Source organism: Vigna radiata, chromosome 5 (genome assembly GCF_000741045.1).
Source record: "Vigna radiata var. radiata cultivar VC1973A chromosome 5, Vradiata_ver6, whole genome shotgun sequence".
NCBI classification, from domain to species: Eukaryota; Viridiplantae; Streptophyta; class Magnoliopsida; order Fabales; family Fabaceae; genus Vigna; species Vigna radiata.
In genome coordinates this window covers 20,627,584-20,643,342 of record NC_028355.1, presented here as the reverse complement: position 1 = coordinate 20,643,342, position 15,759 = coordinate 20,627,584, and the positions used below count along the sequence as shown (strand labels likewise).

Here is a 15,759-nt window from a genome sequence, read left to right as displayed (position 1 = left end):
TTTGATGTTGAACTATGTTTTAAGAAGAGAGTGCAATACCTAAAGCCCAAGCATAATGGAGCATTTGATTATGACTTATGCTGCCTAAAGCAAATGCGTTTTGCCATTTTGACGTCTACCCAATTGTATTTGTATATATGCATTATAAGCATACTTGCATTTTAAAACCTTCAATGATATCTTCAATAATATTATTGTGGTTCCTCCAATTCCATACTTCTGTATCAGATGGAATCATTATGCTTACCTGAGGTTCTAAGATTCTGCTAAGATCTGCCATTTTTTAAATAAAAAAACCACAGCATGCTTGCCACGTCCGAATTTGCATTATAGAAAGCAAAAAAATTAGAAAGTGAAAGACGCACTCAGACACTCTTGGATTGTTGCTGTAGTTTGTTTTAGTTGTAGTGGTTGATGTTGTTGATGTCATCATCTTCTGTCTTTTCCCAACTCAAAGGAGAAATAATTGGATTACATAATCACATGGTGGAAAGTGGGGTTAGGATTTAGGACAATTACCCTTAATTATCATCCACATACCTCCCTCAGTTTTCCTTAATTGGGAAAGGATCCTACCTCCATTTATTTGTTTTTCTATATATTCCAGTCTTCTGTCATACCAGAAGTTTTGATGATTAATTGGTTTTCACAGTACTGTTTCTCTTAATTATATTAGTAATTACTTTGAATCAAGTAGCTATTATCAGAGATCTTACAATGGATTGTCTATGGTATATATATATATATAAATTGATAAAAAAATAGCCTGATAATTTCACATCATAAACCAGCTTATTGATTTTGGTTTTCTTTTGTAATATCAGTTGTCTTGGCATAGCTATTACATTGATGATTCTTACTAAATTTGGAAGACAGTTTGGAAGGATGTGACAAAACACATACAAGTCTTTTGGTATGATGTCAATAATTTGAATCCATATTTGTTTTTTTGCTGCTTTTCTAGATGGGTCAATTAATCAACCAATAATTTTTATAATTTATAATTTTTTTATCAATAAATATTAGTTCAGAAACTTTTGACAAAGTAAAAAATAAATAAAACTAAGATTCCATAAATAATAATTTTTTTTAAAAGAAAAGACATTTAGCACCAATGCAGTATAAAAAGAGACTCAGTACAATGAGATAATATTTTTCAATAACAAGATTATAAGAGAATAAGTAAAGTACATTTTTATATGTATCAAATATCTTTTAATCTGTATTTAAAGTTCAATTTATTTTAATACATAAACTTAAATATATTTTTTTGTTTTGATAAACTTTTTTTGATGCATATATCATTTAAGATTCAAAATATACCAATATCTCTAAGAGTTGTGATTATTTATTTACAAGTTATTGGGTTTCCATAATTTTTTTTTTCTTTCCAACAATAATAATGTATGATATATATATATATATATATATATATATATATATATATATATAAAGAGAAAAAAACAAAAAAATAAGCTATTTATTCACTTCAAATAACTATATACATCATTAATATTTAATATATAATGTAAATATTTTATTTCATTTTTTTCTCAAAAGCACGAGTTTTACTTAAACTATAAAATAAGCACCAAAATAAATATATTATTAAATAAAAGTTTAAAATGAAAGTTAATTTAAATATTAAATTTTCATTCATTAAAATAATATAATATAATTAAAAAAATTGTGATGGCACACTGTATAGTCTGCTTGGCCTGGTTTTAGTAATAGTAATACTATTAGAGAAAAGGTAGGCAAGAAACCCCATAAATGCGGGATATTTATAGGGAAGCAAGCACAAATGCATATGGTTTAAAAGACTTCCAACTAATAATATACATGAAAGTGTGAAAGTATAATACCATATTCTTTATTATAAGATCTTCACTTCTCGTGACAATGTAATATTTTATATTAGTTGCAACGACTCAACACTTTATGCACAAATTTACACAAATTGTATTGAAATAATGGAATATATTAATTTAAACTCAAATTCATCAATATATATTTTAAATTTGATGATGCTTTGAAAAACTAAAGGATGAAGTATTAGTATATTTGTGTGTATTATAAGGGGATGCATGAATTTGATAATTTGATGAATGAATGCAACCTTCCTTCATGGTGTTTACTAAAGTACCACTGCTTTGGGTTCTGAGAAGTGTTTCTCATCAAAGGTACTCGATATGGGACAACCAAGATGAAAAAGGCTATCATATCATGTCTCAGTAGGATAGTATGTGTGTTAGGTCCCACTTACCCAATCAAAAACCAAACCAGGTTGCCATTATTGTTTCTGATCCCAAAAAACAAGAGGATAATGAACAAAGATAAAAGCATACTAGGTATATAAAAACAAACTGCCATGATTTTAACCTGGAAACTAATAATTTTACATATAAGGTAAAAGGAAGAAGAGATAAGCTTAGGATTCCCGAAGCAAACTGACAAAGTCACCGCTCCATCTACGGTCCCGATTGCTTCATAATTGTCAATGGGACCAATCTACGGACCCGATCAATCTACTGGATAACGCATTCAAGACAAATTAATGTTATTGTTATTATCACCGGATGCCATGTCCATCAAAGGAAAAGTTTCATTAACAACACTCAAACACAAATTGAGATTTCATTTCACAACCCTAAATTATACAATTAGCCATGTTTCTTGGTTTTAAAACTAATACTAATAATAATAATACTAGGTACTAACTAGCAATTGCATAGCATAACATATATAAAGATTAATTAAGGAGAGAATTATAAAGAGAGAGGAATGAGACAATGGAATGTAGTTTGGGAATATGGATAGGTGATAGTGGTTGGTTGGGTTGTGTCATACCCAGAGAGCGCCGACTTGGACGAGTTTAGGAATGAGGTGGCCGGTGACATGGAGTGCGACAAGGGATTCAAGGCCACCGATGCAGGTGCCGCCAATGAATGCTGCAGGGGCGATGGTGTCTGGGAGGGGAAGGGCGGCGATCTCATTATCATCTAATTCGATGACGGTGGGATGAACACCGATGGTGGCTAAGAGATTCTTCATGACATGACACATGCAGCAGGAGGATCGGGTGAAGATGATGACCGGATGCTCCGATATGAGGCGTTGGATCCTGGTCTCGGTAGACTCGTCTAGCTCCATGGACAGTGAGGACGAGTTACTCATAGTGGGACTCAGCTCTACCTCGTTTGAACTCACAAATCCTGCTCCTATTCCTTGCATCTGTGAGATTTTCTGCAGTACAACAGGAGAAGATAAAAGACAGTGTTTCTGCTGTAATATATCTGTGAGAAACTCAATACATAACAAAGAAAAGAGAAGGCAATTGGAACCGAGTTTGAGGCTCTTTTTATTTTATAAAAATCACACACCCCAAATCGTGCTTCCTTACATCACAAACTACTGTTTTCTCATTTTCTACAATCGCTCCAACCCTTTACTTTATTCCACGCGCCCTCTTTTATTTTTCCTATAAACTGTAAATTATCATTCCTTTGTGAGAAATATAATAAAGCAATAAATATAAATTATAAGAAATTAAAATCATTACAATTATTATATATACAGTTGGAAAGTGTATTACAACTACTTCGTAAAGTGGTCGTGTTCCTTTACATATGTATGTGTTACGCAATTTGATTACTCAGATAAAGAGATTCGACTTTTTTTTTCTATTAAAATGTACTGATATACTTCTACGAAACCAAGTCACTCATCCTTTTTCTTTTTTTTTAGTTAAAACTATTAATGTTTTGACCAGATGCACAGCATAGCCATATTCTTGTTAAACATGTGACATGTGTGTTTTTTACATTGGAGATATTTAAGTAAGGACTCTTATTAAAGAACACCAATAAATTATTACTAGTTACTAGATGATTATGTTTCCGAAGAAGAAAATAAGTGGAGGAGCCACCGGCGCGCGTGGTAATGCTTTTATCCTTCTGTTTAGCTACACAGGGTATTTTCGGGAGAATCAAAAGTAAATAATCATTTCAATTTTTTTCATCATTTTAATTTTAAAATTAGTCTCATCCTCTCTGAATTTCTACTTCATCTCTCGTTTTATTATTTTATTTTCTATTAAGGGATTAATGTTGCTTTATCATGTTAAATATCAAATTAGATATAAGAAAAAGGAGACAGAAATTAATTTATTTAATAATTTAAGTACATTTAAAAGAAACTAGGGGACCATCCCTTTTGTCAACAAGTGATTCTTCTGCAAGACAATAGGTTTGAGTTCCTTGAATAAGCTGTGATGTTTATAACTTAAACTTTTGTGAATAGAAAAATCCAATTCTAAGGAGACACTTCACCTTTAAGTGGCTTTAAATTCTATGAAAGAGGTTAATCTTGGTGAACATCCAGAAATATTCCTTGTGCTCATGAAAGTCATATGAACGATTGCAACTAAAAAAATATTATTGTCTAACTCTTTTTATTATTATTTAATATAGTATCTAGATTCATACTCTTATAACTAGTTATTAATAAATCATTCACATATTATATTTAAGGAAAATTTACTAGAAATATTCATCACTTATAATAGCAAGTCAAATTATAAGACAATTATATCAACTTAAACTCAATCTTAAGATAATACAACTTTCGAACTTTTCTTCACACGTGTTATTTAAGAAAATATTACAATACAAATAAAAAGATAAGAAACAAGAATAGTTAATACATATTCTCATCACCAATGGTAAGACTCTAATTAGTAAATAAAGTGTTATATTTCTCTCTAAGATTATGATTTAAATTAAAACGAAAATGAAAATTGTTTTGGGGTGTGAGTGTTGAGATCAATTATTTAAGTGCAATGTTCAACTTCAAGTCTTTAAAATATACACCGATGCTGTTTGTGTATTATGCTGGTTTGACAAAGGTTATTTATAAGAATTTAATTGATTAAGTATTAATGTAATAAATACAATTAAATATTCCCTTATGTTATATATATATATATATATATATATATATATATATATATATATATTTCGAGATTAACATTAAATTAATAATAATTTTATTACAGTTTAATTGATGATAATTATACTTTATTTTAAATTATGCAGAATTAATATTAATATTTCTAAAAATATTGTTCGATTTGTTTTCTAACAATGAAATAACGATTATTATAAAAAAAAATCCTATAATCATACAGTACAAAAATTAATATGTTACAAATGTACTGTATAATAGTATATTTTGTAAGTTACTGAGAGCAATAATATTGAAAGAACATGATTGAGTAAATAAGCATGATTATTTTAATTCCAAAAAATATAATGACAGAGACTGGAGATGCAAAATCAAACCACATTCTAAAGCTCATCATCGTGGATTCGTCAAATGCTCTCTATGTACCAACCTGTTCGTGATTTTATTTTTTATTTATTTATTTTTTAAATAGATTTCCCCGTAAAAGTATATTGTGATTCGATTCAAATCAATTTGAAAATAATTTGAAATGTTATTCCTTTCCTTTTAATTAGAACCAATACATTTTTATATTTTTCAATTTTGGTTCAGTCAATTATTACATTTTTTTCCGTCATTTTTAAGATACTACTTTATAGATAGAAAGAAAGAGATAGAGAAAACATTTAAAATGACTTTAAAATGGGATTTGTTGTTTTTTCTTCTTTTAAATGAAAAAAAAAATCTAATTGGTAATTAATTTTATTCCTTAAATCTATTTGATTTGAAAATATTTTTATGATTTTTAACATATTTGTAGTGTAAAAGGAGTAACATATATATATTATGTTTTAAATAGACAAATTCTTACATAAAATGGGTTAATGCTTTAGAGTGCTTTTTCTTTTCCTAATACAGAGGAGTTTCTTTCCTTTTGCTTTTTTTTCATCTTTTGTTAAGTGAACAATTGTTTTTATATATATTTTTATTTCATATCTTTAATTATTCTATTAATTAGTAATCAAGTAATGAATTTTCACTTTCAAACCCATTCATTCAGTAAACAACACTTTAATTAATTGTTGGTTGATGTATGGTTGAATTTTTTTAATCAAATTTACTTAGTTTGAAGCTTCTTTGATGTTAACAAGTTTGAAACTCATTATTGGATATGCTCTCTACACATTGTTTATGCTATTTTTTTTTTATAATAAATTATGTGACTTGTATAATCAATTATCAATTAAGTAATCTATTCCATATAACTAATTATGCCAGTCACATAACTAATTATGATAAATTTTTTGCTTCCATACCCTAAAATGGTGATATATATTGAAATATAATAATCTTTTAATGTGAGAAATACACCAAAATCATCTTCTTAGCTAATATATGGCCGAATATATACGTACACTTACAACAATACTTTCTATATAAAATAATATATGTAGAAAAAGGGATTTTTATGTCAATTTTGTACCTATTTCATTAAACATACCATGCAGAGTGGTTGGATTACCACAAATATTCCATTGTAGTTATAAAATATCATTTTGATGACTAAAAAAAAAACAAAAATCATCTTCTTTAATATATATTGGAGTTTAAAGTTAAAATATGAATAAAATCAACTAAAGTCATCTCAAAAAATTAATTATCTTTCATTTATATTTTTTTTTTCAAAATCGATCTCATATACTTACAAATTGTATATCTATTAACTGTTTTTTTTTTATTAACTCAAATAATCTCATTTCTAATTTTGAATATTTTTTTTATTTTTTCTTTTCTTATCTTGTCCAAACAAATTTTTGAATATCTTAAGATGAACGGATAGAAAGTAAAAAACCGAAAAATAAACAAAGAATGATAAAATGAAAAATGAATTTATTATGATTGCGTACAAAAAGTATGAGATAAAAAATGTACAAAAAAAAATTACAATTTTAACTAGTTGATTTAAAAAAATTAAAAAAAATGGTTAATTTTTATGCAATATTAATGTTCCTATATAATATATTATTTTTTTAATTTAAATAAAAAATGTTTTAATAAATCTAATTGTCTCACATAATCTAAGAAATGAGAACAAAATTATGAAAGAATTCCAAACTCCAAAACAAGCATTACCTCATGTTAGTAGTTAATTCTAATTATTTTACTTAGAATGAGTACAAGAAGACTTCTTCTTCATATTCAAAGTAAACTTATTTTCCAATGAAAATACATACATGGTTAATGATATACTTGGGGTTGAAACTAGATGACTTCTTGCTCGTATTTAAAAGTAAATTTCATCATTATCATTAACTATCATATTCTGCATATATGAAAAACTTTCTTCCTAACCAATACTATTTTCTTTTCTAAGTGTGAGAACAACACAACCTTCTTTTTATTTTTTTTCAGACTTAAAACGAAAACAAACAAATCGAATGTGTAATAAAAAATCATGTTTTAAAAGATAAAGTTTTTAAAAAAAATGATAATAGGAATAATTTGGAAATTATATGAGTACCATGGAATGAATGCATTGCTATGAACTTTAATAGATTTGACAATTGATGGGTTGAATGGTAGTGATTTTGATTAGTGGTTGATTTTATAAGTTCTAAATATCAAGACACATAATGTTGAATACTCTTCCATTTTAATTATGTTGTGACTTCCTATATCTCTAAATTTATGGAATAAAGAAATCTTATGGATCTAACTTCATTATTTAGCATATGTTCCATAAAGAGTGAAAGTCACGTGTCATAGTTGTGAGCATTAACCAAAGTTTGATTCCTTTCTATTATTGCATCCAATCACCCTTAACTATATAATACGCATTATTGATACATCACCACTTAAACTTCACCTACGTATGCTCCTAATAACATATATATAAACCCTAAAGACAATCGTATTAGGTTCAGTTTCTCATTGATTTTGTTTTTCAAATGTTACTTTGCCAACAAATCAAAACTAAACAAAATCAAAGATGGAAGCAACACAGACAGGAAGTGACTTTAGTGGAAATTTTTTAAACAAAATTCAAAAGTGGAACAAAAAAAAAAAGATACAAGTGTGAATTTTGTTGTCTCCTTCCGCAAGCAAAGAGTCACAAACACGAGAAATCACAGATCTTCAAACAAATATTTTTTTTGTAATATGTAAATGTTATAGTTGCAAGAATTTTTAGAATAAAATTAGTTTCTAACAAATTAAAATCAACTTAATCTATCTATAAGTTAAAATTTAATAAATTAGTTTGACCAGAAAACTCGTGCATGGATGTATTAATTATTAATAACCATATAACTCACTTTGTTTGTAGTCAAACTTGATTCAATCATTATTTATTATTTTGTGAAAATGAACTAACTTTTCATCTTAATCAATTTACGACTGAATAATAGAATGAACCTCTAGATAATTTACTCAAATTAAAATGTTAATTGTTAAAATTAACAATTATTATAATTTCTAAATTCGGTTTGCTTATATCTGGTAATTTAGTATAACTGAATGAATAATATTTATCATAGTTATAATTGTTGCTTCTTCTTTCAAAAATCATTGGTTTTTAGGATTATTGTCCAATGTCTAATAAAAGATATATGGTTTCATTTATTTTAGAGCGTATGAAGATTTTTTATTTAACTGTCATTTTAAAGATTTGAATTAATGTTAATTACTTTTGTGCATTTTACTTAATATTTAATTATTTGATATCTGGGTATATATTATGTATAAAATGGAAAATGTAAAATAAACATCTTATTAATAAATGGTATTGTTTGAGACCTTTTTAAAACATTATTATATGCATTTGCATTGATCCAATGCTTTGTCATTAAAGCCTGTCGGCGCCGTTCAATAGATATTTGTGAGACGTGTTTGAGTTATTAATTTATTTTCATAAAATACTAAAATACGAAATTTCGTTGACGTATTTTTTCACATAATTTTTTTTAAATGTCATAAAGAATTTAGGGTGCATGTGGGTGAGGTAATCAAATGCTTAGCTTGGCACATGGGTGACGCAATATGATGAGAGTGTACGGTGTCGTTTGATTGGTTTAACTATGATGACTTCATTATCTCACTTTGTCTATTTGTCTACTATTGTTATACGATGAATTATTTCTTATAAAACATCAACTGCTTTCCTCCAGAATGCTGCTAATGTCACGTTAATTTTTAAATTTAAATATTAACTTTTAATATTTTATCTGACAAACATAATAATATAAGTATTATAAAAAGGAAAGTTTTATTTCAAATATTTTTGTTTTTTATTTTAATAAAAAGTGTAAATTAAAGGATTTTCATTAAAAGTATTAGCAAAATTATAATTTACTTTTGGTTTGCTAAAAAATATATAAAAGTAAATTTTTTTTATCTTATCATGTTACATGTTATGTTAAATGAAATTTAGTGCCAGTAAATAATATTGTTTATATTTTAAAACATTTTAAATTTGCAGTAATTTTAAACTAAAAATATGGTTTTAAAATCGGAATCAAATAATTTAAAGAAACAAAAATATAAAAAATAAATATTAAAAATGTAAAAGAAAAGTTTTTGTTGTTTTTAAAATTTTAATATTTTATACAATTAAATTAATATATATAATCTTCTTCTGTGCAGTATGTGTATTATAGACCACGGACTGATTGATTCAAACACCAACCTTTATTTTCATCAATCAGATTGCCAACATCAACCCCTCCTTTACCGTAGATCAGAATCATGTTGTCCTCTTCAAAGATCTCTAATTTCTAATAGTTTTCCAGCCTCCCAACGAGAGCTCGTTGCTTTCACTACCTATGCGTATGTCTGGTTATTTGATTTCTTCCTCCATACAACCTTAGTTTTGACTGAGTTGGCCATGTTTGTTTGACCTTTTCTCTGGACTGGTTGTTTTCCTTCGTTCCTACAAAATCTAGGTGTGTTAACATAAGTTTAGAAGATCCAATGCTGATTGACTCCAATTCTTTTTGGAGTCTCTGAATATTGCTGATATCCAAGAACCTAACAAACCAAACCTATTTCTCTGTATATTTATTTTAAATTCAAATTTAAATAAAATAAGAAATTAATAAATGATGATAAAAAAATTTTAAAAATAAAATTTGTGTCCTGCTGTCATTAATCATTAAGAGTTAAGTTAAAAGTTAAAATAATATCACTGAATACGGTTGGATGAAGTATTGTTAAATTTCATGTTTTTATTAGAGTTATTGAAGAAAATTAGTGAACACCTTTTATTTAATAAAAGTAAGTTGATTTTGTAAAATTTGATAAAATAGTATTTTTATAAGTGATGGTAGTATAAAAATAGTGAAATACGATTATTTTGATATTAAACAGTTTTATTATAAATAGTTTTGTTATAAATGAGTTTTATTATTTTAAAATGTATATATCATCTTTCTAGAAACCATTTTTCTAGAGTTATCTACATTTTATCTAAGAGTTCTAAGTCCTGAGTCATCTATTTGACTATCAAGAGGTACCTAATCAACTAAGACAATGAGGTTTATGTTTTTACCCGATCAGTTTCTTCAATAGAGCAAGTAAGTTTCAATTATTTTTTCTTCTTCCATTCCTAAATTTGTTTTAGGAGAATATTGTACTATCGCATGTGTAATCATGTATCTCCTACACGTTCTTGATTCATCTAAAGTTATAAGGACTCTGTTCGTTTTTAATTTGGTGTTTCGTAGGTTTGTCTATGTATTCCTTTCAGTTTAAGTAATCAACAAAACATTTTTAGAGTTGGGCAGTTTCTTTGAGAGGTAAATGAAGCTAGATTTTTCTTTAATTCATGTTCTATATGAATATTTAATTGTTTGGAGTGAAAAGTTTGTGATATGTTAGTTGTAACCAAGTTAATTGAGTATTTTTAGGTATGTGATGATGAAATGCTACTATGAATTAATTGTATACTGATTAGAAGTGAAATTGAATGTTGATATGTTAAATTGTTTGTTTAGAATATGTATTATGAAGTTTAGAAATTAAAGAGTTCAAACCGTAAAAGTTTTAATGGTGTTTTTGAATAAAAGATGAGATCTTAGGTAGTGAAATTATGACGAAGGAGTGGTGAACTGGTTTGATGCAGTTGGGAGTGTTTAGGAGTTGTTTTATGATTTTCTCAAACATTTAAAATGGAAAGAATCTGAGTGATGAGTATGTGGTGGTAATTAGATAGAGCCTATGTTGGTTTAGAACTAAATTCTTGGGGTTGGACTAGTGAAAACTTGAATTGGGGGTTTTGTGAGTAATTGGTCATTTTGGTTGATGTTCTTGAGTCTGTTGGAACTTGTTAGAGTCCCCCAACTTGTTTAAAAACAAGTTAAAACTAGTAGAATTAAAATTGGGTTTATAAAGTGAGATTTTGGTAAGTTATGGAGTAGAACCTGTTAGTGATCACTTAAAAATGAGTTGAGAAAGGTTTGTATGAAGTTGTCTAAGTCTAATTGATGGTATAATACAATATAGGAGTGTTAGAAGTTGGGAAATGTGCATAAAATTGGTCAGGAGTGGTTGAGATGTGCAAATTCCGCAGTTTTGGTGTTGTAATACAGTCTTGCTGAGCGAACAGACTTGGTGCGCTAAGTGAGTGAGCTTTAGCTGAGCGAATAGACTTAGCGCACTAAGCAAGAGGTGAGTGGGCAGAACTCACTGTTTCTATTTTCACACAACGAGTTTGGTGCGCTGAGCGACTAGTCTAGAACTTGCTTTGAATGTTTCTTTGTTTTATGATAACTTTAAGCTATGTTTTGACTTTGTGAATGATGTATAAGTAATTATGAGATTATAAGATTATCAATGTTATGTATTGTGATTCAATGTGAAAGTATATGAATATGAGTATGGTTTCAAATGGATTCAAGGTAAAGGTGAACTGATATCAATGGTTTCACGGTTGGTAACATGGGTTCCATGGGGAACTCCTTCGGTATGGTTTCAAGTATTGATAGGATGAATGACCGAAGTTTTGCTGGGGTTTATTCTGACATTCTAATGATCATCCATGCTCAAATAGAGAGTGATGAGTCATGTGGTCAGAATAGCAGGAGGTCCGAGCTCGAGGTGCCTTTCTCTAGTTGGTAAAAAGGCGTTTGTAGGACTAACCTGGTGTGGTAGCTTGGGGTAGTCCAGCTATTCCACCACACTGATGGAGGAATCCTAGAACTAACATTCCACACAATATCTGGATTAATCAGTTTAGGTCTTTGCATGTTAAGATGTTTGGGTCGATGTATGTGATTTAAATGATTTATGTATGCTATATGCAATATGATTTCTTTGGTATCTAGCTTATCCTTGTTTTTCTGTTGTCTGTCTTTGTATGTTGTTTCTCTTTTGTGATGATCACCTAATAGTGTGAGTTTAGGGATTCACTTTTTTAATTGTTCCAGCTAGAGATGAAGGAAAAACAGTTGTTAGATATCTCTATAAAAGTAGATTTTTTTTTTGAAAGAGGTTTGTTTTGTATAATCGTTCTTTTAACATCTGTATAACATTTCATTTTGATAATTTTTACAGTTAAAATGGGATGTTACATATTTTGTAAATCTTCAGGGTGGAAGTTTTGACACTCTCATTTTGTTTCAAAGTGAAAGGAAAATAGTTGAAGAACAAATATCAACGTAGAAATGCGATAACGGGTCAAGCCCAGTGATGATATTGAAATCTCTAGCTCGTTCAAGTAAGGCTACTGCTGTGCTGGTTGAGTTTGATATGGGCCTAATAGTAGCTCTTCAATGCAACTGTTTCCTTCACCCACACCCCCTGCTTTCAACTCCCATATATTTGAAAGATAAAATATTTTTTTTAAGATGATAGAAATACTAAAATATTATTATTATTATTATTATTATTATTATTATTATTACAATTGTTATTATTATAACTATAAAAAAATTGTTTTATTTTAATTATACAGCAAATTCTTTTTGATGTAGTGACCAATGTTAAATCAGTCTATTTCTCTAAAGAGAGTTTTTTTTTTTTTTAATATGAAAAGCTTAATATTATTATCAATTCATTTTAAAGGCGAGAAGTTGAATAGGAATATTGAAATATGGGTGGGGTCATGAAATTTCCCTCTAAATTTGACTAAATGAGATGAAATAATCACTGTACTTACCCTTTTTCATCAACCTTTTCCTGTGAAAATAGCTATGCCAAGGTTTTCAATGTGTTGGTTTTTTCCTGTGTAAATTGATAACTTCCTCCCGTACAAATTAATTATTTGTTTGATTGAATGATGTATTACTTGTAAGTTTAGGAGATTACTCTTGTTTTAGTTAATACTATTTTTCTAAAAAATATTATTTTAAAAAATAAATCTGTACGTCTATCTAAATTATACTAATAATAAATAAATAAATCATTTTTTCCAAATCAAGCAAAGGAAAACAGTGGTTTGTGACTGTGAGAAAATCATATCTCTCCGCAGATGAGATTAACACGCGTCGGTTCCATGTTGAAAATATATTTAGGGTGGAAGCAGCCGATAAGTCGAGAAGTTTCCAGAAGTTTTACAAAATATCTTTGGCACAGGAAATTGACAGATGGCAGAAGCTTCTCACAGTATTCAAAAATCTCTTCCAGTGTCACTCTCTCTCTAGAACCTTCCTTCTCTCATCCATTAAATTCCTTATTCCCTAAGCCCCAAGTAAACCCTTGCTTAATTCACACATAGTAATCTACCAAACTCTGTCGCATAGCAGATAGATTCAGTTTCCAATTAAGGAAAATGAAGGGAGGTATAGTGAAAGAGGAAGAAACAATCGCATTTGCAGCTGCTGCTGCTTCTTCACCTTCATCCTCAACATCCAACCTCTTCCCGCAACCAAGGGAAGGGTTGCACGATGTGGGTCCACCTCCGTTTCTCACCAAAACCTTCGACGTGGTCGAAGACCCTTCTACTAACGACATCGTTTCCTGGAGCAGAGCACGCAACAGTTTCGTCGTTTGGGACTCTCACAAGTTCTCCACTACCATCTTGCCTCGTTACTTCAAGCACAACAATTTCTCCAGCTTCGTCCGACAACTCAACACCTATGTAAGCATTTTTTTCTTTTTCTTTTTTTTTTCTGGCGGTTCTAATAATTGAATGTGAATCCTAACTTGGGAAATGGACGGGACGGCTGGTGGGTGCAGGGTTTTAGAAAAGTTGATCCTGACAAATGGGAATTTGCGAACGAAGGGTTTCTGGCGGGACAGAGGCACTTGTTGAAGACGATCAAGAGAAGGAGGCACGTAACACAGACGCAGTCACATGATGGAGGAAGTGGAGCTTGCGTTGAATTGGGGGAGTTTGGATTGGAAGGTGAGATTGAGAGGTTGAGGAGAGACAGGACAGTTTTGATGGCTGAAATTGTGAAGTTGAGGCAACAACAGCACAATTCAAGGGAGCAATTGTTGTCCATGGAGAGCAGATTGCAAGTCAGCGAGAAGAAACATCAGCAGATGATGACTTTTCTTGCTAAGGCACTCAACAATCAGACTTTTATTCAGCATTTCCTTCACAGGAACGCTCAGAAGATAGAGTTGCAAGGTGCTAGAAGAAAGAGGAGACTGACTGCTTCCCCAAGCGTGGAGAATTTGCAGCAAGATCCGGTGATTGATGCGGCATTACCAGTTGAAGAGGAATCCACTAATATTGAGTCGCATATGGAGTCTCTTCTCTCAGCTGTTTGTGACGATGATCCATTAGAATCGAGCTCTGAATTAGAAGACCCGATTTTAGGTTCAGTTCCTACAACTGGTGGTGGTAGTGATTTGGGGGTGGTAAGTGATGCAATCTGGGAGGACTTACTGAACCAAGACTTGGTTGCTGCGAACCATGAGGAGGAAGTTGTGATTGGTGATTTTTCACAAGTTGATGTTCCTGTGGAGGATTTGGTTGCTGATCCTGATGAGTGGAGTGAGGATTTGCAGAATCTTGTGGATCATATGGGTTATCTTGCGTCCAAACCCTAGTTGACTCTGACTATTTTTATCATCTAGGAGTTCAGATAAACTATCCCCCCCCAGAACCATTGTGGTATAATTTCATGAGGCTTCATTGATTTGTTAATATATTTATGTGATTGTAATTGATGTAGCATATGAATGATTGCAGCAGGGAAGGTGGTTGCTGCAGAGGAGGTCCTCAGATATTGCTCTGTATCTGCTGTATCCTTTGTAAACAGACATGTGTTTTGTGAATAGCTGAGTATTCCTTGTACCAGTATTGATGATACTGTTTTTACTATGTTGGTGCCCCCTTTGGATAACTACATTGTACGTTTTCTTTTGCAGGGATGTCGAAGGGGAAAGAAGTAGTCATAATCTAACGGTAATTTGTTGAATTCTCAAATTTTCAGTGTGGAGAGACGGTGAAGTAAGATCATTGACGGATTCCAAAGAAGAATATGATTAACAATTCCTTTACTCATCAGCTATATCTCACCTTCTCCATCAGTACACGCTCAATAAAAGATTTGTCCGTGTGCATTGGTTATGGAGTCATGTTCAAAGCAAACTAGCAACGTTAGAAAGTGAGGTTTAAGGCTAGATAAATTTAATAAAACTAGTTTAATTAGATACTGTTTATATTTATTTGTGTTATAATTTAGTTATATGTATATAGTGTGAGATATTTAATAATATATCTAACAAATTTAGCCAAGATATAATATTATTTTGAGAAAATGAAATTTAAGTATAATTCAAATCTATAAAATTTGTTTGATAAGGGGAATCACTTATAAGTAACTTTGAGGCCCAAATCGAGTTTGTGGGCTTCTCCTCAACTAAATT

At 29.8% G+C, this 15,759-nt stretch overlaps 2 protein-coding genes across 4 annotated transcripts; one reads left to right on the top strand and one right to left on the bottom strand.

Annotated features, from left to right (window-relative positions):
- Positions 1 to 2,327: 2,327 nt before the first annotated feature.
- On the bottom strand, positions 2,328 to 3,436 carry LOC106761432 (glutaredoxin-C6). The gene has a single exon (XM_014644985.2). The coding sequence runs from the start codon at positions 3,232 to 3,234 to the stop codon at positions 2,845 to 2,847; it is 390 nt and encodes a 129-aa protein (XP_014500471.1). The 5' UTR covers positions 3,235 to 3,436; the 3' UTR covers positions 2,328 to 2,844.
- Positions 3,437 to 13,495: 10,059 nt separating this feature from the next.
- Positions 13,496 to 15,552, top strand: LOC106761053 (heat shock factor protein HSF30). Of its 3 annotated transcripts, none has more exons than XR_002667908.1 (3): positions 13,496 to 14,017; positions 14,116 to 15,001; positions 15,083 to 15,552. XR_002667908.1 is itself a non-coding variant. In XM_022780929.1 (2 exons), exons 1-2 carry the CDS (start codon positions 13,709 to 13,711, stop codon positions 14,935 to 14,937), a joined length of 1,131 nt encoding a protein of 376 aa, XP_022636650.1. In that variant the 5' UTR covers positions 13,496 to 13,708; the 3' UTR covers positions 14,938 to 15,552. The 3 variants fall into 3 exon arrangements, 1 of the variants encoding a protein (XP_022636650.1); XR_002667907.1 differs by having other exon boundaries at positions 13,497 to 14,017; positions 15,080 to 15,552; XM_022780929.1 differs by having other exon boundaries at positions 14,116 to 15,552.
- The last annotated feature ends 207 nt before the right edge of the window (positions 15,553 to 15,759 follow it).